The sequence below is a fragment of the Haliaeetus albicilla genome, chromosome 9 (assembly GCF_947461875.1).
Source record: "Haliaeetus albicilla chromosome 9, bHalAlb1.1, whole genome shotgun sequence".
Classification (NCBI taxonomy): Eukaryota; Metazoa; Chordata; class Aves; order Accipitriformes; family Accipitridae; genus Haliaeetus; species Haliaeetus albicilla.
In genome coordinates this window covers 4,371,603-4,397,757 of record NC_091491.1, presented here as the reverse complement: position 1 = coordinate 4,397,757, position 26,155 = coordinate 4,371,603, and the positions used below count along the sequence as shown (strand labels likewise).

Below are 26,155 nucleotides of genomic sequence, written 5' to 3'. Positions count from 1 at the left end.
TCAGAGCAGCTGGGGTACCCCGAGGACAAATATTGCAGAAAAAGCCTTTAAGTAGCCGTGGCTGCGGTTCAGACACCGCTGACTGATGGCCGTGCCTCTCTTGGGCAGTCGAGCCCTATCCGTGCCGTATTTCTCAGCTGGTGCCTGGCATTCAGGGATCTCAAGGTTGCATAAAGTTTAATAAATAATGCTGATGGGTTAATTGTAGCTTGCAGGCTCAGTTGTTGATTAGAGTCATATGGTGTTTTTCCAGTACATCGCAACCTTAATTTCAACATCCTTGTTTCATATAACCACAACAGATGATGTGTCCAGTCTCTTTATTTATTTGTGGTCCTCTGCCCCTGAAATGAACTGCTGTTGTAGGAAAGGAAACACAATAACTCAACTTCTGTACGCAGTTTGGGGGTGTGTACAATTTACATGTTTCCCAGTTGCACTGACAAGGAAACCAATAAATTAGTAACGCAAGGTGAACCCTGCGTCGAGCCAAAGATGTAAGATGACTGGGTGTCGTTCATCGTGTAAACCAGTTATGCTGGAATAAGAGCAACTTGTATTCTCTTGATATTGTTTTGCTTTTAGAATTTCTGTCCAAAATAAACCATCTATTAATAAAACAATAACAAAAGCAGTACGAAAATGCTTTTTAAATTCACGATTCGGTGTCTTAACAGGAGCAGAGTGTGAAGGGAAATGCATTCTCTCCAATATACAGTGTAGCCTTTAACATGGCTGTCGTTTCCCCTCTCCTGTTTTACAGGTGAAAGAATAATCGTTAGATACATTAATAAACTTCTGTATTACACCTTGAACAATTAGATCTACTTTCATGCCCTAGATGCTGGTTTCTTATCCCTTACTAATGAACACTGTTTATCCAAATATGAGGTGTTTTCTTAAAACTGAAGTTTGTATTTCCTTGGTTTTGCTCTTAGCTTTACTCTGTCTTTATGGTGACGTGGAAGGTGCAGATTTTTCTCCATTATTCGTTAGTTTTCTTTATTTCCTTCCTCTACATGCAGTATTTTACTTTCAAATGCTGCAGTTGGAATGTTACAGCCAAAAAGGTTTCACTGGTTTCTTTAAAAAGAACCGTAAGAAAGTTTAATTGTAGACTTTGTGCAAGAAGTAACACTTCTAATTTGGTTCTGAACTTCCCATCAGATCTGTCTGTCTGACAGTGCCCTCCTGACTTAAAAAAAAATAGATTTTCACGCAGTGTTACTTTCAGCAAATCTTATGTATGTTTGAAGAAATGTTTTCATCTCTAAATGTAAATTATATAAAATACAAGCACGTTGATGAATTAGTATGTTCTGACTCAAGTAAGGAATATGCAGCTCTTTTTTAGGAGAGTAGCTAAAGATTTATGTCTTAATGGCTAAGCAAATACTTGGAAACAAGTTTTAAGAAACGAAATGAGTGTTTATGAGCAATTCTGATTTACTCAAGTCTGTTAAGTTTGCTGTTGAGTTCTGTGTGTGTTTTCCTTTTTTTTTTTTAACAGTTATGGAAACATATCCCCTTCTCTGAGAGATGCAATACAGAACTCGAACAGAATGGCAGCTGCTGTTCGGTGTCTCCCCCACATCCCAGCCATGTTATTTTTCACAGCAGTGGGAGACCACAGTTCTTTAATTCATCAGACGGGCGCAGAGTGCATGTTGTCTCATTTGTGTTTTTCCAGAGTCTGTAAGGAGGTAAAAGCCACAAGGGTCAGGACCATGTGATGACACCAGTTCACCTTATTTTTGGCAGTTTTAAGTGTATGAGAACAAAATCCCATTTTACTTTGGTCGGTGTTCCAGGGGCAGTTTTTAGGTGGGGAGCTTGCCCACGGCTGCATGCGGTGGTTTCTACCAAGTGCAGAGCAGTGAGCAGCAGGAACATGTTCTTCAGGTGTAAACCAGTTTCCTGTAAATACTCTCTGCTGTTTTTTGTCACAATATTATTAAACAGCACTGTGAGCTGTTAGAGAGATTGAGTATGGTTTCTTAACAGGGAGCAAAAGAGAAACTGCTGATATGTGGGCAGCTAGAAATCCTTGTTTGGGCCATTATCCAAGGATAAATTATGGGCAGTAACTTTGGAAAAGGTCCCTATATTCAAGTAGATGTTATTTTATCTCATGAGGAAAACCGATAAGGCAGTTTTCCTTCTGTGGATAGGGATTTTAATGTAAAACCTGTAAGAGCTGAGATGGAAATCCTCACTCACAGTATTGTTTGCTCTGAACTTGGTTGCTGAAGGCTGTTGAGAACAAATGGCTTTGAGCTGTGTATTGATGCTAAAAGCAGCAACTCAAATGCTTTCTTCCTTGGAGAGCAGGTTAGAGATGCCACCCCCAAGTGAAAGGATTGTGGTGGAAGGCTGGTGGTCTTAGAGTTCAGCTTGGCACTCATGCCAAGGAGAGCTGCTGTGGCTGTTGTCCGAGCCTGGATCTGAAAAATTAGTCCTAGGAGAGGGGAATGAGATCAGAGATGTGTCTAGGAAGGGTACGGCTAGTTGGGAATTTGGGGTGGTCCTGCTGCGTGTCTGCATTGCTCTGTTGCGTTGCATAGCGTGTAGGACTTCCCCGGACTCCTTAGGGCTGATCCTCCGTACTTTGCCTCCCAGTGGTTCTGTGGGCATGGGATCCTCACAAATACCTATCCCTGCAAGTTGGTTTGAGATGATCCAAAGTTTGAGTAAGTTTTGTGAGATTGCCTTTGGATGGCTTGAGATGGCTTTGGATATGAAGGAGGATAATGTCTCTTTCTGGAGAATCTTTTTAATTGGCAGGATAAATCCTCGTCTCTTCTTTTGGAGACAACAGCAGCTCTGACTTCCCTGGGATTATGCAGAGAAATTAACATTTAACATTAGTGCTGAAGCAAAGGCAAACATAGCAGTTGGCATCTGTGAAGAATTTTAGGTTGACTTTTTTTTTTTATACAGACCTATACAAATCTCAGAACATGCAGGACAGTTGCTGCTTGCTTAATAGCCCACTTGAGTAATGTGCTGCAGCCGTGGTCTGGGACTGAGTACAGAGGCTGTAGTTAAATATGTTGAAAGGAGCGTTCTTGGGTTTGCACTTAATCCACGTGTCTTTAAATGGAAGAGAAGAGAAAACTTTATTCTAAAAGGTGGCTAGGCTGGAGCCAAATGAGAAGGTAGGTGGTGGTGTTCATTTCTGATATAGTTGTCCCTGCAGCAGATTTGTGTGTTCATTTCCCTTAGTGAACATGCTATATGATAGCTGTGTGACACTAATAGATAGTGTTAACTTTCACATGATTCAGAAGATATTTCAGAGGAGACTTTTTTTTCCCCTCTGGAAAATGAATTATAAAATGTTTCCAACTTTTATACTTTTATTATAATGCAGCTATGTTCCAGCGAAAGCTCCTGGCAGATAGTTTGCTTATACATTTCCAAATGAAGATGTGTTAAATTTATTTGCTGAAGGAGCTTGTAGCTTGCACTGTAACCTTGGTCATGGGACTGCATATGAAAACAGAGGGATAGAAGCCTACTTAACAGCGGGAAACAAAGTGGAGCTGGAGCTGGAAATGTTATCAGACTGGGAAGGCAAAACGTGTTGAATTACTTCAGAAGTCAGATTTTGGACATGTGATTTTGGACATGTGGCTTCACTCACTGAATCCACGTGTAGTTCACACTGGCTGTGTGAGGTCAGGATGCACCATGGTTGTATAAAGGGGACCACAAGCCCAAAGAAGCTTGCAGTAAAATAGCACAAAAATTCGGGCGAGGTCTATTTCCCGTGCTTGACCCTCTTTACCTGCTAAACCTGTGCCCTCTCTTCTCTGCCTAGAAAGAGCCATTCCTCCTTCAGGTGGGTGGGAGGCTGAGCTGCCCACGCCAAAGGAATCAGCAAAATACGCATTGTGTTTTCCAACAGGATAATACCGTGTTAATTCAATGAGGGGTTTAGGCAAGCACTCAGTGTTCTATATGTAATGTTGTGTATTTTTTATTTAGAATTAATGATGAGCATTGACTTTTGATGTGCTGATGACATTTTCTTTGTAAGAAAACAGCTCCCCTCCGCTGCCCCAGCCCAGGGGCTGTAGGGAGCAACTGGGTATTTCTTAGAAGGTGAAAACTGAATGCAGGCTTTTCTTTCCACTCTGACTTTGTTTCTTTTCCAGGCCCTGGAAGAAGCCCAGAAAGCTATTCAACAGCTCTTCGGTAAAATTAAGGATATTAAAGACAAGGCTGAAAAATCAGAACAAATGGTGAGCAGCAATTTCTTTCTAGCCTTTGAAAGGGAGGGGGACGCTGACTTTTGCTTCCAGTTCTCGTTAAGAAGGGAACATTTTTGTCTTTGGTCCTGCTGACTTGTTGGTAATTTGCTGTCAAACATGTTGAACTTGTACCCTTGTCCTTCTCTTAACATGGCTGTAGAGCTAACATGTTTGTAGTCCCAAAGGGAGGAGAGAGCCCTTCTTATCTCCTTAAAATTTTGTTGCTGTGGCTTCATATTTAACCAGGCTTTTTGTTTTTTTCATTCACTAGGTTAAAGAAATCACACGGGATATCAAGCAGCTAGATCATGCCAAGCGTCATCTGACCACCTCCATCACCACCCTCAACCACCTACACATGCTGGCAGGGGGTGTGGATTCACTGGAGTAAGTATGTGAAATTTTTAGTAGTTTGCAGAAGTTTGGTGCAGTGCTCTGAATACATCTGTAACAGCTGCTTGTTTTTCTAGAAGGAAGTTTACCTAATAGGTTGCAGTCTTGATTTTTGCTGACAGATCCTTTCTGTGTTGCCCTGAGTGACCTGCAAGTTAATGTTTCTGTATTTAAGGGTTTGCAGCATCGATTGCTTAAATTGCTGTGTTGATCCTTGGTGATAAGGAATGAGTCTGGCTTCATTAAAGAGTAAGACAGTCTGTGCAGTTAGGTATTCTCATTAGGGATGTGCTTTTCAGGGATTGGGGGGGATTTTTATCAGTCTCACGTCTTAAACTTGAATGAGATCTCTTTTTCAGAAAGGTCTACTCTAGTTCTGAGAATGACTTTAAAGAAGCCTTACAGCTTGTACTGTCTATGAAGGGGGGTTAGATGTTTCTAATAATCCTTTGTGTGTTTTTTTTAATGTGCTTGAGGAACACACAGGCTAGGGAAATTCAGGTTTTTACATGCTGCATCTGTGAAGTTGTGGGACCCAGGCACAGCCTGTTCTTGGATTGTAGCAAATGCTGCACAAACACTGGGTTGTTAAGCATTCAGAATAAAATTTTACTTAGGCTGCTGTCTCCATTGGAATGATCCTAAAGGATTAAATAAAAATAAATAAACTTGACTTTTTTCTCTCTGAAACCTGTGAAAATTATTAACAGAAAAGTCAAGGCTAATAGCTTTTCAGCATAATGATTCTCCTTGCTGTGAAGCTTTAACTCACGCTTTGTGTATGATGATGAATGACTTAACTCAGGTCATTATAGTGAAATAACATTTACTGCCTCCGGACCCATACTGGGAAGTGGATGTATTCAGTAGTTTACATGTTCTTTGCCAAGTGTTGCTTTTGATGTTTATGTTTTTTGAGGCATTGTTAGATGTGTCCTGGATTGGTTTATTTTAGCATCGGTTAAGTGAAATTTTAATGCTGCATTGGAATGTTAATGAAGAGTAGTGTATTTTAGAAAAATAAATGTCAATAGGGACCAGCATGACACAGTGGGGATGAGGTAACCTGTGGAATTACCACCCAGGATTTTCATCGAACCTGTCTTTGTAAATCTTTAATTTCCTCTGCAGGGCTATGACCAGGAGGAGACAATATGGGGAAGTTGCCAACCTTCTCCAAGGTGTCGTGAATGTGTTAGAGCACTTCAACAAATACATGGGGATTCCTCAGATTCGACAGCTTTCCGAAAGGTAAAATGATCAAACCCTGAGCGCTTGAATGCCTGCTGGGAAGGAAGGTTAGAAAATGCATTAGGCAGAGTCAGTTTCTCAAGGATGTAAAGGCTGGACATGGTCCTTTGAGCCTCTTTCCAGCCAAAACAGGTTAAAATTTGACACAGTTTGGTCAAATCTTGAGCAGCCTATTCTGTTAAATAATAGCAATTAGTGCGGGTGTAATTAATGAATGCTCTGTGCTTCTCATTGACAGGCTTTTAATTTACTTATGTGGAGCAATCTGTGGAAGTGCAAATTGTTTTATGTGATCTTCATGTGCAGGTGTTTGTGGTGAACCCTAAGGTGATGCTTTCTCCTGCTTTCTTAACCTCAGTGATAGAGTTTAGCAGCCTGGCATGAAGCAGAAATATATGCATTACCATAGTGGTGCTTGGGGCCCCTTTCTGCCCAGGCATGTGCCTTACTGCTGTCGAATTGCTGTCAAACTGCATAGTTGCCCAAGGGTTTAGGCAGGCAGGATTTCTTTTTGTGCATTTGCCAAACTCAGTTATTTCAAGCACCTTGAGCTGCTTCTGCCAAAATCTGCTCCCGTTGCCCAATTCTGCTGAGATTTGAGGCTTATAGTAAATCTTCTCAAAATTGCATGCAGCACACCTGACTGCTCTAAACATTTACGCTGAGCTTGTATAGTCTTGATTTTCTAATGTGGAGTTACACATTTAAATTTGGTGAGTTTTGGTGCAGCTCCAACAGCAAGTGCCCACCATTCTCAGCAGCCCACCATTCTCAGCAGTAGCGGATGAAGGCTCAGTGGTGACTAAGCCACCAGATCTCCTAGGGTCTTGGCTTCATTTGGGATGTGACAGCTGGGTGTCAAGGGACAAGGCCCCCCCTGTTCTAGGGGCCACTGCTGTCCCTGGCCAAAACCGACTCTGCCTGCTTTACAGCAGGCTTTATTTCTCTCACATCACACATATGATGTCTGCTTAACAGCCTGTAGGAGTGCTGAGCACAGCTCAGAGGTGAAAACAGCCTATTAATGTTAGGGATGAACCTTCTTAATCATACAACCATATCTGATAGCATTTCTTTTCTGTTTGAAAATTGCAAATCTATCACCACCATCCTCTTGATGCCTGAGATGACTTTGCTTATTACAGAGGTACTCGAAGGAGCCTTCCAGGCACAGAAATTAATTTTTTTGGTGACTCCCTTCCCTAAGACAGCAGCTGGCTGCCTGTGCTGTTTAGTGATGGAAACAGTGTTTGAATGATTTGTTTGTAGTATTTTCATGTAAATCTGTTGGACTTTCTTTACAGTATAGATACCTCTTCCAGAAAACCCAGATGGAATCCATGAAATCGAGCAAAAGAAAAATCCACCCTAAATCTAGAGAGAGATGGGGCCTTGTTTTAACAAAGCATTTGACCATAAGCATTTGCTTAAATGAACGTGAACGTCAAGGAAATATAAGCATATGTCAGTGCTTTTCTGGATTTAGGCTGTTGTCTATTCCAACCTCGTGCTCAGAAAGATAGCTTGCTTCCTTTTCTTCCAGAGCGGTAGTGCCCTTGGGCAGAAACCTGCTGTCATTGGCCATTTTAAGGCCAAATACAGTTTAAGCCTTGGTCCAGAATTCTGGCTGGTTTTCCCTTTCTGATGGATGATTATTTAATACTTTTGTAGTTGCTGATAATTATAGAAAACAATTCATGCTGCTGCTAAAAGGCACAGTGGTTTCAAGTCACGCCAGAGACACTGGCAAGGACATGGAGGAAAACTTTTGCTTTATTCTCCCTTCAAGATAAGGATCTGAAAAGCTCAAGAAACTCTGTGCCTCCTATTTTTAGAATTGCCTCGGCAGGGTTTTCCTTCCAGTGTTTACACAGGGAGAGTTGCACCATCTGGTAGCGATAGAAGCGGCTGCTTGTGGGGCGAAAGGAGAGCTGCACCCAGGGTGTTGCTGGGATCTCTTTACTGCTTTGACATCCAGGCAGCAAATTACTGCAGGGAGGTCTACGGCACAGTAATATCTGCTTTGGAGTTTGACTACACGTGTACGTATTGGGGCCCAATTTGGAGTTGCCTTTTCTCTCTCTCTTTGCTTGGAAATACTTTCGTGTTTCATGAAACATCAAAGGAAGTTTGCCTGGCTTCTCGCAGTGCTATTTTTAGACTGTGAAATTGCTGGGGTTTGATATCTCATGAATTTGGTTTAATGGTAAAAGGGAAGCCTCTTGGATGTTTGCAAAGGCAAGAAATGCTTTAGTAGATGTTGGCACCAGACCTGTGACAGTAACAGAAGTCTGTTATATACAATAAGTCTATTATATACACTGCTAAACGAGCAGATTCTGTTGCTTTCTTTATTAAAGAGCCTCTCTTTCTTGGCGTGAATGGAGTGAAGCCAAATATGAATGGGAAACCATGGGAAGGAAAAGTGCCTGCTCGGTGGTGTTGGATGTGCTCTTTGTCATGGGGTATTCAGTTTAGGTTTCTGCTCCTAGCTGCTGTGAAAACTAATGTGTTTTTAATGTTGCTTTCCACCTGTTCTGTCCCTTTGAAAATAACCAAACAAAATCCCACTGTAAGTATTCATTGGAAACCTGGCTGAACTCTCAATTAATTGGCTTCTTGTGCTGATCCTGTGGAGTATTGATGTAAAAATGTCACAATTCACATCCAAATGTAAATATTTTCCTAGTCATGTTCCTAAAACAACAACTTAGATGGTGCATGCGAAGTTGTTTGTTGTAGTAAATAGCAGTATTTTGTTATCTCTCAATCCTCTTCTGTTTTCTCTCTGTGGAGGGAGCATACAATTAGTGGTCACAAACCCACCCATGAAAGTGGTCAAGAAAGCCTAGCAGATAGTGGAAAAAAGCCTGGAAAGTATTTAGGAGAAAGATTATAAGTTTGCCACAGAAGAACAGGCTAGCTCAGCCTCTTTTTATCTCAGCAAGCTGCCAGGCGTAGTTTAAAATTTCTGGTAGCTTTGGCTAAAGGAATTGCGGTTTCTAGTAATTTAATGTCATTTGAAACATAACAGTGGGTTTTCTTGGTTTTATTTTTTTTAAGTCGGGGGAAGCAGAGAACAAAAGCCACTAATAATAAAACAAAAGTCAGAGAAACAAAAATCACTAATACTTGGGTAACCAAAGGTTTTGGCACATGCAAGCAACCCCAGGAAAAGGCAATTCCCTGCTGCGGTGAGCCAGGACAGCTGCTGTGATACCCCAGCACATTGCTGGGGGGAATCTAGTCAGGGAAAGATATCCTTATTAAACCGACCTGAGAAGCGATCCTAAATCTGTTATCAGCCGAGAGTGTCTGGGGTTGCTGAGCCTTACTGGGCAATTCGCTTTCTGCAAGTGGTTAAACACACACGCTTATACACGTGCAGAAACAGTCCTTCCGCGGTGAATGCGCATGAAGCTAGCCATGGGGTTGAGGCTTTTATTGTTGTAGTTTCCATTGCATGAAGATTATTCTGAATTATTGAAAGGCTCACAGCTTTCCATGGGGAGCAATAATCTCTAGTGGCTAAAGCAAGCACCTTCCTGTGTTCTCTGCCTAAAGCAATGTAAATCTCTGTAAAGAGATGGCATAAATGTTTCATGTTTCTGGGTGCATGCTCGTGGAAAAAAATAATTGTGTGTGTCTGTGTGTGTACTTATGTAAAGAATGATAGTTACTGGGAGGGCAGTGAGGCTCCTTGTCATTGCTCACACATACCTAAACCTTTGGCTACTTTGATGTCTCTGCCCTATCCCTGTCTTACAAAATGTGAAGGAAAAAAAAAAGCAAAAAAAAAAAGCTAAAACTCATTTTCCCTGTTTGCTTTTGAGAGATTTTTAAGCAGGACAGATTTTTTAAAAAAATATATTTTTAACATCACAGCTCAGCAAGCCATTTCTGCAAGTTTCTTAATTTAAGGATATGAGAATCCCTGTTAAGACTATCCTTAAGTACTTTCCTGAATCGACGCCTAAAACAACAAAGCCCTCGGACGGGGCTTTTAACGGCTTGACAGTGCCTCTTTTAAATTTGTTGAGTCTTTAGGAATCTGGCTGCTGCTCTTTTCAGTGCCTCCACTATGCTTGCACTCCAGCTGTTGTCAAAGAGGAAGGTCCCTGTAGCTGGCTGTAAGGAAAGAAGTACCACAGCTAATAACTTCCATTTGTTTATACAAACCATTCGTTTCTAATACTAAAGACTTCTTGTTTCTTGATTATTTAAAAGATAAAATTTTTCAATGCATGTTTAGTGTCTTTTTTTCCCCCCTCCTTTTTCTTAAGGATCAAAGGATTTGGTTCTGTGATGCTTTCTCACATGAATTACTAGTGCATACTTGTACAATTTAAGCAGGATTATACCTGTAGTTGAAGCTGCTGGGCTGGGTTCCTCCTTACTGCTTACATTTCCCACTCCTTCCATTTCAACATATTAGTGAATCCCTTTTGTTTCACGGTTATGAAGGTGTTAACTGGGAATCTATACCTGGAAGAGTAGAGGAGTTTCTAAACATCCCTGTGAAGCAGAGAGCTTAAGTGAGAATTAGGTTTGACATTGTGGGCAGGAAGCTTTTCCAGCAAAATCCCCATAAATAAATCCAGGATAAGGCAGGTCATACATATAGTTAAATCACTGATAAAAAGTTATATTTCAACTGTCACTTTTAAAGGACTAGAATTTTCTGTATTTGGCACCATTAAAGAATCCAGCCTGTTCTCCAGCATTGTTAGGTCATCTTGTAGTGTTTCACTACTAATGGACCTCAAATGGGAAGATTAAAGCAGCAGATCATTCCTTGATAAGGTTGAAGAGTCTTAAACAACAAAAAAAAATCCAAAGTCTTCTCCCCACAGTCTGAACAAACATTTTCACAAAAGTAAATGTAGCCACTCTTTCTAACATATCAATCTCAGTGGAAAAATCCACTGCTTTGAATGATCAGTTTAGACCTTAAAGCGTTTCCAGTATAATAAAAAGCGATGGAAGAATGCGAGGGCTGCAGAGGGATATAAGTGCCTAGCTGTTTGTTTTGGCACTTTCTAGTATGTGTAGGCATTTCCATTTCCCTAGAAGTATCAATTAAGCTGTATTGACTTTTATTTCTGGAAATTGGAAGCTTTATTCTCTCAGCTAAATAAAGAGCAAGATTGTGGTTTGTTCAAAACTTTTTCGCCCATTTCATACCTTTGCTCTTTTATGCTTCTTAAGAGATGGAGATTTATAGGATAAAACCACAGCCAACAGTATTCACATGGATGCATTTAAAAGTAGGTCAGTGCACCTGGAACTGTGAAAGGTTCACAATGAAGATTGAGACATTGTGAAGCTTTTTATGTGTCAGAAACACACTTTTGTTGAAATGTGATCAACATACATGAATGTAAAGATAGATCGACCACATTGGCATTAAAGGAACCCTGCTGATTTCTCAGCTGATTAATTGGCCCTTAATGAAATACTAAATTGCAGCAGGGCAAGAATATCTAGGATGTGCTCTGCTACAGCTCAGGGATCAATGCTGTAGAGCTGGAGTTGTCATCCCGGTGTCATTCAGGGAGCAAATGCTCTCCCAGTTCTGACATACAGGCCTTCTTAGTGTGAATGTTTTCTCTTTAGCATGCTTTTTTTTGTCCCTTAAAAACCTTCATGTAGCTGTTAGCGTTTCAGTCCGCTTTGTAGTAATGTTTGCAGGCAACGAAACGAAGAAGTTGTACCACCAACAAAGCCCTTGCTTCCTCTGTCCTTGTCAGGGTGAAGGCAGCACAGAATGAGTTGGGACAGCAGATCCTGGCTGACTTTGAGGAAGCTTTTCCTTCTCAAGGTACAAAGGTAAAGTTCTCACTTCCCCTCTTCCTTCCATTGAAAATTGTTGCTGCAAACTATTCAATGTAATTGTCATTGGTTTTAATCTCATTTTACATTTAGATTTGATGTTTTTCTGTTTCAGGAGTTATTTTAGAAACCAAGCGAGTCTCCTAAGCTGTAGGGTGCTAGGTATATTTCTCACTGTTTCTGTTGAGTGAATGTGGGTGAGAAATGACACCCATCCTCTGTCACGCTGCACACCTCGACTGCAGCAAGATCTGCAAGCCAGTTCAGGAATGCCCCAAGCAATTAATGTGCGGCCTACAGACCAGAGTGGGGTTCCCTCGGCATATCACCCAGGTTACTGGTTATTTGTTGCACACAAAAGGTTTGTGTTGTGTTCAGAGAAAACCAAACATAGGCTGTCTTTTGACTTGCTGCCACCAAGTTTGTGTCTGGTTTACTCAGCACAGATAGAAATCTAGGCTAGGGCTAAGGCACCAAATGTGCTTCCCCAAAATTATGCATCCAAATGTTTGCAAACAATATGGGGGGTAGGTGTGAATTTGAATTTACTTCAAAGAAAACACTAGTTCTGTCTTCCAAAGTACGAGCTCTGCTGGTTTCTTTGTAAAACTAACAAGTACAGAAATGAGGAAATTATTTGGAACAGATCCTTGATGAAGGGCAAATCTGTGTCCATGTGAAAGAGCATTTTTTAAAAAATGTTTCTAAATTTTCTGTCTTCTCCACTAACATCATGGTATGTGCCAATACAGACCAGCAGATGCTACTTAGTGTTGCAAATTGATCATCTCTAGACTGCTTTTTTCCCCATTAATTTGGCCTTCAGGTTTGCAGAAAAGGGGTTTGCTTGTCCCGCTTGTCAGCCACTTCTCTTAGCTGTTCTTCAGAACATCTGGGCCAACGAAAGGCTTTGGAGAAGTGACAGGACAACGGTTCTTTCTGTAGACGGAGCTGGCTGCTGTTCTGTGGTAGGGAGCTTTCTGGCTCTTGAGCTACAGAACAACTTTATGGCCAGCAGCTCAATTTTCATCCTACAGAAGAAAGATAAATTTTCACTCAACAGAAGGAAGACATAGAGGTGATAATATAGAGTAGCAGCAGAAGCATCAAAAAGAGAAGAATAATGGGAAAGGATAAAAACAGGATAACCTGGATGTAGTACAATTTACAATCACCCATTCAGCTATTTAACCTTAAATCATTTGTTCCTGTTTATTTTGATAGAGGCCTGGTGGACCCAGCAATGTCCTACGTGATGCGTGTCTAGTCGCCAATGTCCTGGATCCCAGAATCAAACAGGAAATCATCAAGAAATTTATTAAACAACACCTCTCAGAGTATCTGGTCCTTTTCCAGGAAAACCAAGATGTAAGGGAAGCTTACATTTGGATTTCACATTTTGCTCTGCTGGCGTTCACAAAGTTCACGTTTCCACAGGTTCCTGTGGTGAAATGTTTCTAAACTGAGGGCTCGGAAGCAGTGACTTGCGGGTGTGACATGGACGGGCTGTTGAGTTGGGAGTCAATGTCATCTCTGCCAGGATGACTTCCTCCCACCTTAGGCCTCAGTTTCATGTATCAGCACTGGAAATGTTTTCCCCTCGTATAGTAAAGAAATAAATTCAAGTTAGGTATACTTTCTGCACTGTAAAGGGTTGAAAAATTAAACTCTGAAAATTGCAAACCCAAAAACTTTGAAAAGCCACACCTCCCCCCAAACAAACAAACAAAAACCCCCAAATGCCTAATGGGGGGGGGGATTTCCAGGAAGTGGATTAATCTTTGTAGCTAATTTTTAATCTTCTTGTCCTGATGCTAACAGCTTTTTAAAAATTTACTGTAATCATCTTGGATTTGAAAAAAAAAACAACCAACCAACCAAAACCAACTTTGGATCAAAATGTATTTTAACAGTTTCAAAATTTTGACAGTTTTTGACAAAGAGGAGAAAAAGGCTAAATTGCTTCATTTTAAATAGCATTTTTCCATCAAAGTTTTTTGGATTAATCTTTCTACTTTTTGACCAGAAAACACTAATACTGGGGGGAAAAAATCCCTTCCTGTTCATGTTGTAAGAATTCCTGTGAAGTTTGTGGGTCCACAGTCCCCAGAGTGTGAAAACCAGCTGAACGTGAGAATCTAGGAATTCCTGTGTTCTCATCCCCCTGTTGACTTCAATTTCTCTGTCTGCGAAACAAAGAGGGTGGGATCAAAGGAGTTATTATTGGGTTGAGTTTTCAATAGTACCTACATGACTTAGGAGTACTGTTATTCTCATTTTCAACAGAACTTGCCCTCTTAATTCGCACAAGATAGGGTTTTCAATCTGGCATGTGTTTAAGCACTTTGAAGAATGACTGTTAGCATTCAAAGTGTTATTAATAGTGGTCAAGTTAGCTTTGATTGATAGCCCAAGCTGCTCTGTGAAACTACAGCAGCACAGTTACACAGTCAGGCTGAATATTAGCAGCTGCTGCTGTTAAAGATGATGTTCTCCGTCTTATTCAGGTGGCCTGGCTGGATAAGATTGACAGGCGCTATGCTTGGATAAAGCGTCAGCTGGTGGACTACGAGGAGAAGTACGGGCGCATGTTTCCCCAGGAGTGGTGTATGACGGAGCGCATTGCTGTGGAGTTCTGCCACGTCACAAGGTGAGCATCTGGGGAGCTCACGATGCCTCCCAGCAGAGTCACCTTCCTTAAAAACAAAAGGTTGGCTTGTCTTTTGCCAAATTGATTGTATATCTACTCTAGGAGTCTAGAGTGAAAACCCTGAGAGGTATCACTAAAACTGCATATACTTTTAAGAGAGTGAGATGATGTGGAAATCAATTTTCAATGTAACAGAGGTAAAAATCAGTAATATTAGAGGCCAAGTGAAATAGTGTGAGCTGACTATGGTGTGACTGCCTCAGACTGTGCTCTTTGCCAGCCAGAGATGGGGGACCAGAGGAAGGTGCCAGCTGGAGTCCCAGCAGCACCATTGTCTTTGTTCTGGGACCCCAGTCAGAGACGCTGCGCTTCCCAAGGTTTGATACTGTGGGCTTTCCTGGCTGCAGTGGTGCGCTGGCTGTTAGGAGATGGGATCCTGTTACCCACAAAGGTCTAAACAACTGTGGTTATGTTTGCAATGTGATCCGTAAAGCAGTTTTATGTTAGAGAGCATCTTAGGAATTAGCTTGAATTTTGTGATGAAAGTCTCTCTAGGGAATAGACTGAATTACAGTGTTAGGTTTCAGATCTTTCTTCTTATAGAAAACCACATTTGTTTTTTCTATTTCCCCCCCCTCTCTTTCAGGACAGAGCTCGCTAAGATAATGCGCACAAGAGCAAAGGAGATTGAGGTGAAATTGCTTTTGTTTGCAATTCAGAGGACAACCAACTTTGAAGGACTTCTGGCTAAACGCTTCTCAGGTTGCACTCTAGCTGATGGGACAGTGGTAAGGGGATTTCTAAAGAGCAACCCTTTACTCAACAGCTTCTTCAGGAGAAAGAAGCCACATAGCTATGGTAATGGGAGACTGCAAAAGGTGTCACCTGCAGCCTCCTCTTGCACTGGCAGGTTAGGGTGTTTAGTGTGATTGTGCTCAGTGGCTTGTAGTTAGGAAAGTGATTCTTGGTCTTGCAGACTGTGGTAGAGAGGATGGCACAAGGCTCACAACAAGGAAAGTACACTGGTTGTGAACTTTTCTGGTTCTCCTGTGCTGTTTGCAGCTGAAGCCACATTGCTACAGAGAACCACAAAGTAATTATGGTAACTGCATTATAATATTTGTTCTCTGCATGTCGATGACACATTATAACTAAAAGTCCCCTCTTCTCTTCATTTCTAGTTACCACACGTTCACCACATGGTACCATCTTTCAATCCCACATTGTCTGTTGGGTTAGTCTTGCTTGCAGGGGTGTTGGTAGCTTCTACTTTTCAGTTTCTCATTTGGTAGATTGTAAAGGTAGAGCCAAGAGAAACAGCTCACTGAATATCTCTAGGGTCATCTCTGTGCTTTTTCTGCCTGAAACCGCAGCCAAGAGCTTTGCCAGCCAAGTGCCCTGGGAGCACAGAGTCCACGTGTGGCTCAGAAGCCACTGGTTTGAGGTTGGCTTCTCTGTCGAGCTGGTGTCTTGAAGCCTACTTGGATATGATAATTCAGCCTACGAGGCAAGCCTGCTGGACCCACTTGTAATTTGCTGTGGACAAGTAGGTGCTGCTAATTAAAAAGGGAAGTCCTGTAAGGTTTTGCCTCCTGGCTGAATTTCAGTCTCTCAAGAATATGGCTTTATTTTTCTGACAAATTTCGTATGAAATTTGCAGCTTTAATTAAATTGGCTTCACTGGGTTGTTATCCCTTTGGAGAAGGTAGGCACAGAAGCTGTTATAACTGAGAAAAACAGAGGGGGAGGGTGTAGCTTGAAATAAAAGAAAATCCTCTCTGTCCCCCTTTCTAAGCTGCCTAGAGGCTATTACACTCTGGATGTCATCTTCTGACCTGTTTTATACACAAAATGAAGGCCATAATTATAAATGGCTATCTGGCGAGTGCACAGTGGGGACAAGCAGTCTGGTGGAAGCAGTAATGCAGGATTTACTGCAGCGGCGGAGTTTTGGGGCCTGCTGTCACGGGTCCTCCCGGTGGAGACGACGTGTTTTGGAGTGTGTGGTTTGAGAGTAGAAATTTGGTGCTGGTCAAAATGCCCCTTCCAGGGATGATTCAGGCAGAGTGGGTGAGCGTGGGTGCAAGAAGAGCAGGCTGTAAGAGGGTGCTGAAGATGAAGCGTGCTGGTGGAGCGATGGAGAGGGAACCAGACTCTAGCCCTGTAGTAGGAGGGAGCTCTGCCCTTGATGGAGAGGCACCACCTGGCACCCGGCAGTCACCTCTGCTTGAAGAAGACAAACTGCTGTACAGTGCTTTGAAGGGCTTAGTAAAGCAAAACACGGAGGGAGCTGTGTGCCAGAGGGGACAAAACAGACTGTTCTCTAAGGAGCTTCCTCTTTTTTTAACAGAAGAAGGCAGAAGTGCCACTTCCCTCCACCAACCCATTTCTGGAGGATGAAACTGGGACAGAGACAGATGAGATTGTGATGGAGAAAAGTGATACGGACAAAGTAAGTCTTTGAAGTTCTCCAGTTGTCAGTGAGGCAGTCTCTGTGTCAAAATCTCTGGTGGTGCCTAAGCTTTTCCCATCACATTGATTTGAAAGGTTTGTTTTCACAGCAATTAATTTAGCACAGTTTTGATCCTCTGTGCAGCATACAGGCTCCCAGTACAAGCGTGGTTTGCTCTGGCTCACTTCACTGAAACCAAAGCAATCTTTATTTCAGTTAATAGCGCGGAGACAATCCTGCCACATGAGAGTGAGTTGGATTCTGTTCTAGTCCATGCAGCAACAGCTCAAAAGTAACTACAGGATTTCTGTCAAAGAAAGATGAACTAGCATAGTTGGGGTTTCAGATCCCAGAAGAAGCTCCCACTGCAAGCAGTTACAATTAATATTTTGCCTTGTCAGCCAAGCAAACTAAGTCTGGAGTCACCCCGCAACTCATTGAACTTTCAAGTGTCAGTTCTGGATTTTCACTCCAAATATATTACTTCTGGGATTTTTATCTCTATAGTGTTTTTCATCCATTACCTCTGCAAAGCAGGCAACACCTAACCACTTGTAAAAGCGCTGGGTTTCCAAAGCCCTCTGCAAACGTTAAAGGAGTGAATAGTAAACACAATTGTTTTAATTGGCACCAGTATCAAAGCCTGTAAGCCCCATATTTTTTACTCACCAGACAGACATTTTCTAAGTGTTCAACTGTTGCTTGCGGAAGGTACTACCCTCTCTTTGTTCAGTTACAGCCCAGTAAATGGGACATTTACAGGTCATATCCTGATGGGTGACCAGAGCCCTAGGACCCACTCAGATCCGTGCCCCTGGGGAGATTGGGGGGTGGTAGCTCTCCACCAGCACAGTTTGGTGCACTGCATCCCCTCCAGCTTTTCACAGGAGCAGGGCGGTCCCGCTGCCTTCCACCCACAGCAGAAGTCCTGAAATAGAACGATTAAGCAAAGTTTTGCTCTTTCCATTAAAATACAACTTGGACAGTTGGTGTTGGACAGACTTTATCAGTGATCTAGAAGCCAGAGACTGGGAACTTGGGGAGACACCTGCGTGGTGTATTTTTTGTGAAGAGCTTGCTTTCCGCGATCTAATAGCGGGGGGAAGATTGGCTCTGATGTGCAGTGCTGGGCTGAGACGACATCCTTGGATAAGTCAGTAGTGCTAGAAGGCAGGTGAAGAGATAAATTGCAAAGCCTTTTTAGGCTGTCTAGGGCTGGTTTTAGTGAACAGTGGAATGCACTGCCCTGGCCAGAAACAGTTCAGGTACTTCGGAGAAAGGAACTGCTCTGCTCCTTGTACATGGGGAGGCTGGTATGAAGCCATCCATTGAGCTATCCCTTGAAATGCAGTTTGTGGTGAGGTTGCCCTCTATTTTTGGGTATTCCCTGCGTTAATGCTCACAATGCAGCACTGGGCTCTGCTGCAAGGGCGGCTGCCCCGCAGGCGCCTGTCTGCCAAATGGGACCCCTGTAAGCCCCACTATTTCAGTTTCAAACTGCCAACATCTGGTGGTTAGTGCTGGTGAGTTCACGTTGGAGGTCTCATCTTCTGTCACTAGCTGAAAAAGAGAAGGGACTGGATGGGTTGAAGATGAAGAGTTTTGAGTGGTAAGGCTCTCCCAAGACACTAGTCCTGAGAATTCAAGACACTTGGGAGTGTAAGAGGGAGCACAAGAGTTGGGGGGGGGAATCCATGTTAAAAAAGAGCCTCTTTTAGTGATCCTAGCAGTTCGTTTTAATCTGTTTACTTTGGATAGTAATGAAAGGAAACTGGGCCAGCTGCAGACCTCCTTACTGTGACAACAGTAACCTTTTATTATTTCCATCAAACTCAAGGAGGAAATAGCTTAAACATCTGCAGCTTTTGGATAGGATTGCACACTCAGAAATACAGCTTCACTGCTACTGTTAAAAGATTTAGTATTCTCTCCACCAGACATGCTGGGAGCAGCATGATGCAAAGACACGCGCACACACAGAAAACCAGCCCTGCATTAGGAGTTGGCTCTTCCAGCCTGGTAAATCGTAAACATCATGAATCTGCAACCTTGTGTTGCTGCTATCCTGGAAACTTGGCAACTAGGGGGTTTTTGTAATTACCACCTATTGTTTTTCCTCCCGGCTCCGATGAGCGTGTGCATCCGGCAGAAATGGGCAGGCACTGGCAAAGGGGCTTGGGCGGAGAATGCTGGGTAGTGGCTCTGTCCCAAAGCTGTAAAAACTTACATTCTCCAGTCATGCTCTTAGAAGGTTAATGAAGCCAGTCTCATAGAGGTGGTCTGGTCTCCATAAAACCGTTCGCTCACTTTAGGTTTGCAGCCATATGCTAGTATTCGTTGTGTCTTTGAGTCTTAATTATTTCTGAGAACACTTGAGAAATGCTTGCCTCGTCATTCTTTGCTATTTCTGCAAATGACTTTGTGCCACCTCCTCTGTCATTTAGGAGAGTACGTTCTTTAGGCTCTCTTGTTTTGCTTTTCTTATGCTAAAAAAAAATTTCAACTGGAAAAATTCGTATCTTCATTGGCTGGGAACTGATCCTGGCTTTTTGTGGAGAGAGGCAAGAATTCCATTCCAGAGTCACTGCAGCGCTCTTTGCAGGCAGTGAAAAATTGTCAGCTTGCCGGCAAGCAACAAGAAATATTGAAGAAATATTGTCTATCGGTAAAAAAAAAAATAAATTAAAAATCTAGCTGTAGGGCAAAGATGAGCTTAAAGGCCCTGCCCAGCCTGGTACTTAAACATGCACAAATTTAAGCATATGAGTAGTCCCAGCGGCTTCAGTGAGATGTGCTTGGCCACTGTGTAGAGTGCAGTACTAAACTAAAATGAGAGTAAACCGGATGACTCCCAAATGGCATATGTGCTTAATGCTCTAAATGTGATTTTAAAATAGAAGTCTTTGCATCCCCAGAAACATGTTTCACGGTGAAAGCAGTCCTGTAATGTTGCCTGTATAATTCCAGCTCCTCCAGTAATTACATGCTGTTTATCTAAATAAAATTCATCCAGATGAAGTCTGTAACTTTGAGTTATTGTCCTTAATGTTCTAAAATGTTGGGATTTTTCAATGTTGCTTCCAAATAACTGCTGTGTTTCATTTCAGAGGTGACTAGTAGAGTCTTGTTACTGTTCGAAGGGTTCAGCAAGGTTTTATTTACAAACTGCATTAAGATTCTTCAACTGAAATCTGTTAGCATGGAGCAGCCGTCTCTTTAAGGATAAAAATATTTTACAAGTGAAAAGATAATTCCTTGGAATACTAACAGCCCTGTACGAGGAAGGGAAGACTCAGACATACTGACCCTGTATATACTGTCAATTATATGCCTTTGATTGATAGCAAATCTCTGTGTTGTAATATTTCTAAAGACTTAGATCCTTCTGTGCTGTTGCATTACTGTTTCTTCTAGGTCTTACAAGGCAGGTTTGAAACCAACACTCTAAATGTTTTCTTACAGCCAAAGAAGCCGAAGGTCCCTGACAATCCTTTTCATGGCATTGTTTCCAAGTGCTTTGAGCCTCACCTTTATGTGTATATCGAGTCCCAGGACAAGTGAGTAAACAGCATGCTATTTTGGGTTTGTTTGCTTTTGAATGTGTATTACAGTTGGATTGTACTAGATTCTGTACTCAAGCTGCAGAAGATTAATTTCTTGGAAGTCTGCTTTCTAATTTCATCAGTAGCAGTATTCATGGTTCGAGGGAGATAGAATGAGCGGGACCTTTGCTTGGGCAAAAATGAGCGTTCAGAGGGCTGTGGATGTTGGTTTTGTCTGTAATTGCAAAGGCCTGCAGGAATGATGCCTGCTGCCTTTCTGTGGAAGAGGCATAGTGTTTCTGAAATTGCTTCTCTTGCCTCTGCAATTCCCACTGCAGACATATGCCTGCCTTTCGTCTCATGTCTTCCACAAATAGCAGGTTTGCTTTTTCTGTAAAATGCACATGTGGCTTCGTGGTAGAGGAGTTTCAAGATTTGCTGTATAGAAATAAGTTATTTGAGATCCTTAGATGAAAGCTGCTGTAGATGAGCTGGCTGTAAGATAACATTATCATCACTCACAGATTGGGACTTTGTCAGGGGCTTTAATCCCTGGAACCCTTCTTCGTCTTCCTCTTTGACTTGCAGCAAAATAACTTGAATGAAAGGAGCTTTCAGCTTAGAGCTCTGAGAAGCTTTTAGAGCTCTCACCACACTTTCTTGTGCACCTCGATTCACACCAGGGTTTAAATAACATCTCTGTAACAACTGCAGTGCCAACTGGGAGAGGAGATAGTTGAAAAAAGTTCAATACAGTCTTTTAGCGCAGGTTAGTGGCTGGAAAGGAGAAATTGGTGCCTGCCTCATGTAATTCATCTGTCTCTGCCCTTCTATCTTCCAAGGACTTACGCATGAGAGAGTGCATAACTCGAGGCTCGTAGTGTCCTGATTTTGTCCAAACTTCAAGATAGCCATCTTGAAAAAGCTTTCCCATGTCCCATCAACCTTTTATGCTTAAAAATAAATAAATAAATAAAACCTTGCACAATGGTCTGTCATGCTGGGTTTAGGTTCCGCTCTGCAGTGTAACAAAGGGAAACAGATATTTCCCCCTGCCCTCGGCCAACTGAGCACCAACTTGTTTGAATATTTCTTCCCTTCTCACTGGGGGCCATTTTAATCCCCGTTTTGGTAATTCTACCCCACTGTGCTCCTAGCTCTTTCAGTTGCTTTTTTTTTCCCTTTTCCTTTACAACCCTGAGATGTTTTATATTAGCTTTATAGCCACAGGCTGCAAGGCGTTCAAAGAAAAACTGCCACAGTATTCCCCATGCTGCCCCTGTCTGCCAAAAATCGCTTTCCTTTATGATTTTCTCTCTTCTTCCCCCTTTGATTGAACTTTTCAGGAATCTGTTGCTGATGTCTGAAAATGAGGCGTTGCTTAGATAATTAATTGTATGTTTGGGCTCTGAATAGTGAGAGTAGTGTGACAGTTTTATTCATCATTGCCTTAAGTCTGTGGCAAAAAGCAGCCTGGACCTTTTCTTCTGAAAAATTGTTTCCATACCCATTTAAAGAAACACAGTGCCAAAATCTGTAGCAATTTAAGAGGAGACACCTGAAAGACTTTAAAGGTGCTGCTCTCCACCCTTAGCTGCAGTGTAAATATCAGATTTCTTAACAGCAAAGCAGATTTCATTTCTACCCCTTCGGGATATGTGTCTTTACGCTCCCATTGCTCCGACAGACCACAAAGAAGAGGTACACGTGTGAACTAAACTGTTCTGGTGGAGTGAAGGAAGAGCTCTGTCAGGTCTGCAGTGATGACAGTATGCAGAGCCGTGGTTAAGTGTGCTAAAATGCATGTGTGCATTCAGATTGTTCGGACAACTGGCACTTTGTGGTGTGTGTTTGTGGCTTCGTGAGCAGAAGGGCTTCCAAAATACCCAGTCCATGGAAACTATCCTACAAGTGGTCCAGGTGTGTCGATGCCATTGCCCTTTCCCAGTGCCCAACAGATATCAGCTGTTCACATCACTGAACAGACTGACTTACTAAGCACCGTGTTCTCTCATGCTGCTGAGGAGTTGCCTAGTTCCTCTCATGATTGCCAGAGATGCAGAAAAAACACTGCATAGGTTGAGTGAAAGAAAAAAGAAAGAGGAATATAGGAATGAAAGGATTTAAGAACCAGAATAAAATTCCCTTTATATGATTTCATTTCATATTTTTGTCTCGGTTAGATTTGGAGAGTTCTTGCTCCCAATAAATATGCTACTGTTAGGAAATACCACATCTGCATTACCGGAGAATTTGCTGTGAGCTTTTTTGCAGAGCCTGTATAGAGAGAATGTTCATTTTGTGTAGCTCTCCTGCCTTCTCCATGTTTCATCTCCCAGTAGCTTTTTCTGCCAAATTCTTTGTGCTCCCATTGTACCACATAAAGTTTGGTAGCCTTTGTATTGCATTTGGGCCAACTAAGACTGATGTGAAAGTTTGATTGATGTCAACTGAAATGTGCATTAATAATATATTAGTTCCCTTAGTGCATGATATTCTGATGTTTTGCTTGTATCAATCCCATGCTGAAATAAGAGCAGTCCTCATGGCCTGCCTTTGACAGGCACTTTGTCCAGGTTAGGATCAGAACAAGCATGAAGCTTTAGTGCTTCTCTCTCAGCTCTTTTGGACAGCTGCATTTGCTCGTGCATCCCAGTTGACAAGACCTTGGGGGACTGGGAAAATGTAGATACGTTTCACTTTGCCTCAGAGAAGAAGAGAACATGTGGAGTAAGCATAAAGAAACAAAAGCCATTGACATTCCTCACTGCGTCTTGAGACTGAGAGAATGAAAAAAAAAAAAGCGGCTGGTGAATGCTAAGAAAGCTCTACTTTGTTGCCCAGATGGAGCAAAGCGCGGATGCAGAGGTGGAAATGCAGCTGTTTAATTTAGTGGGACTTTTGACAAGGAGCAAGCCACGTCCGCTTTATTTGAGAACCTGAAGGAATGCTGCAGCTTGCAGCACGTGTGAGCCCTCCTGCAGCAGCCATCTGTTTGGCTCTCCTACAGCTACGGGGGAAGGTATATTTTGCTTCACTGTGGTCGAATACAATCAGTGCTTCGGTTCAGTGTTCAATTGCTCATGCCAGTGTAGAGATTTATCACATCAGTTGAGCAGCCTGATGTTTTTACAGTTCTTGTAACAAAGCCGAGGAACTGTGTGTATCTGTGGAATCAGAGCTATGTGAAGTACTCAAAGCAGCAAGCAATAAGCGTGAAAAGAGGAGCTACTTGTCTTTGCAATAGCCTATGGGCCTAGCTTAAGCCAAAGAGCCCTGCTTCATGATTTAAAGGCCTGATGTTGCAAGCACACTTCTGTAGATTAGTTTAGCCCAGTGGATCATCCATGGTAGGAACTCAACCGTTTTGGTGCAGCGATCGGTAAGTTTATCAGGAAAGAGACAGGCCACCTTTTCTACTTGTGTGTTGTTGTGAGTTCTTTGGTAAACTGGAATCAGAGTGGTTTTTCTCTTTCACAAGACAAAAAGAAAGAAAGGACAGAAACTGGGGAAAAGTTTTCATCTTTGGTGTGGTTTTTCCCCTTTCGTTGGCAGAAGTAAGTGAGAATGAGCTGAAGAGTCTCAGCCGCTGTGCCATCGGTGCTGGCGGTAACGCTGTACCCATCCCAGGAGACCCTAATGCAGTCTCCGCATGAACTCTTGTGTTGTGCTGGGTGCCCTGTGAGCTGGCCTAAGATTAGGAGAACATTCCAAGTTGAAACTCTTTGAGAGGCTTTTAAAGGAGGTTTTTCGTTTCTATGGACAGCATTGCAATTCTGTCACATAAGTCTGTTTCTGAAAAATAATGATAATACATTAACTATAAAATAATGCCTTTTTTTTTTTAAAAAAAAAAGGTAGTTTAGTTTTTTGTGGGAGTTACAGTTCAGATTCTTTCTTCTCCCATTCTCCTTCTAACAATTTGGCTTTTTACTTAGGTACCCTGGATCATGGCACAGCACAGCCGTTACACACTCAGCCGTGAGAGGGATGAAGGCTGTGCTGTGGGAAGGGGAGAGCTGGGGGAAGTGGAGCTAAGACCGTAGTGGAAATGGGAATATAAAATACAGGAACTTCACAACTCCTTTTGGTCAGCGGAGTGCCACTCTGTCATCTGAAATGTCTATATATTCCTCAAAAGCCAAACTTCCTTGTGGAAGGTTGTATGTATTTCTGTGTCTGGGGGAGGAGGTTTATTGCTGTAATTTAGTTCGTCTGGCAAAGGTTACTCCACTTAGCTGAGCTCCGGTGTCAGGAGAGCTGGTCTTGGTTCCTGACACGGATGTGCTGTCTCTGGAGGAGTAGGACCAGAGGAACTCCGCAAGATCAGAAGACTTCTTTGGTTCTGTATTGATGGTTCTGGCCCTCTGCCATGCTAAAAAGCCTTTTTGTTGTGATGAAATGGTGGAGTGAAGTTTATTGTTGCCTAAAGACCAAAGTATTTGAGTAAGGATCAGGTTATAATGAATCACTGGAGACAATAGGAGGGCTTTTTGTGCTTTTAAAAAGAGTTTAAGTAGGAAGTGCACTTTGTGCTCATGCTAAATAAAACTTCTTTAAAGGACGTGTGAAGTTGTGCAAAACCAGGTGGTATCCAAATGGGACCAAGAAATGGCAAATGGCACACCATTTTGAGCACATCCCTTTAAAAGCCATATTCCCCGAGGTCTGCTCCAGAGGCCGCTGATATGGGAAGCCCGACTGTTACTTTTGCCAGTGCCAGGAATGAAACTTGAGCATATGCTTTATGCACTTGCATCAAATGTGCTGAACCCAGTCCTGGCAGACTTATGAGCTTTTATATGTGACTGGAGAACAGATTGAAGCTGCCACTAAAACTTTTGAGTACAAAAGGTCGTTACTCATCAGTTCAGTCCACGTTATTGTATGAGCTTTGCGCTGAGAGGGTGGAGATGAGAAAGGGTGGAATACCCAACTGCTAAAATCTGAATGTGTTTGCTGGTATCACAAGACAGGGCATCTGGTTTTAAGCATTATTCTGTCTCTTCCCTCCCCTTCCTCCCCCAACATAATAAAATATCTTTCTGTTGTTCCCCTACATCAGAAATCTCGGCGAACTGATTGACAGGTTTGTGGCTGACTTCAAGGCTCAAGGTCCCCCCAAACCCAATGTGGACGAAGGAGGAGCCGTCCTGCCCAGCTGTGCTGACCTCTTTGTGTACTACAAGAAGTGCATGGTGCAGTGCTCCCAGCTCAGCACAGGCGAGCCGATGATAGCCCTGACCACCATATTCCAGAAGTACCTTCGGGAATACGCCTGGAAAATTCTGTCTGGAAACCTGCCCAAGTGAGTTTCGCTTCCCAAATGCTGCAGCACTGTCTGGTGAGACATTCCAGTGAGGAGCAGATGCTTTGTAAACATAATTAATAAATACATGCTTGTGAACACTTAGGTTTCACTGTCAAAGAAACAACGTAGCAGCAATATGACTACATTTACTTCATAATTTTCTCAATAGTTCAATTTGTCTCACTGAGAAACAGCAAGAGACCAAATGGACAGTCACGGGATTGTTTTTCTTTTTAAGGGCCCCTGGAGGATAGCTTCATATTTGGCTTTGATTAGCAGTCAGATTTACAGTTTCTTTAAATTCCTTTTGAAATGCCAGCCCAAGTCTCTTTAGAGAGGTCTGGCTTTCAGAATTGTACTTACTCTGCTACTTGGGTAACCAATTCATACTGTGATTCTTAGCTACCTTAGCTCAACGTTATACATGTAGTAATTTATAGTGAAGGTGGTTTATTTGTGTTTTGCTAA

At 42.3% G+C, this 26,155-nt stretch overlaps 1 protein-coding gene across 2 annotated transcripts in view; it reads left to right on the top strand.

The window, feature by feature from the left end:
* Positions 1-26,155, top strand: part of VPS53 (VPS53 subunit of GARP complex) — a 69,305-nt gene that overhangs the window by 15,916 nt on the left and 27,234 nt on the right. The window contains exons 5-14 of one of the 2 annotated variants that reach the window (XM_069791044.1): positions 4,161-4,247; positions 4,528-4,643; positions 5,781-5,900; positions 11,651-11,729; positions 12,957-13,100; positions 14,240-14,382; positions 15,029-15,170; positions 16,736-16,834; positions 20,297-20,391; positions 25,442-25,684. In XM_069791044.1, coding sequence (XP_069647145.1) covers positions 4,161-4,247; positions 4,528-4,643; positions 5,781-5,900; positions 11,651-11,729; positions 12,957-13,100; positions 14,240-14,382; positions 15,029-15,170; positions 16,736-16,834; positions 20,297-20,391; positions 25,442-25,684 — 1,268 coding nt within the window. Of the gene's footprint in view, positions 1-4,160; positions 4,248-4,527; positions 4,644-5,780; positions 5,901-11,650; positions 11,730-12,956; positions 13,101-14,239; positions 14,383-15,028; positions 15,171-16,732; positions 16,835-20,296; positions 20,392-25,441; positions 25,685-26,155 lie in introns of both variants that reach the window. The other variant, XM_069791043.1, reaches the window with a different exon arrangement.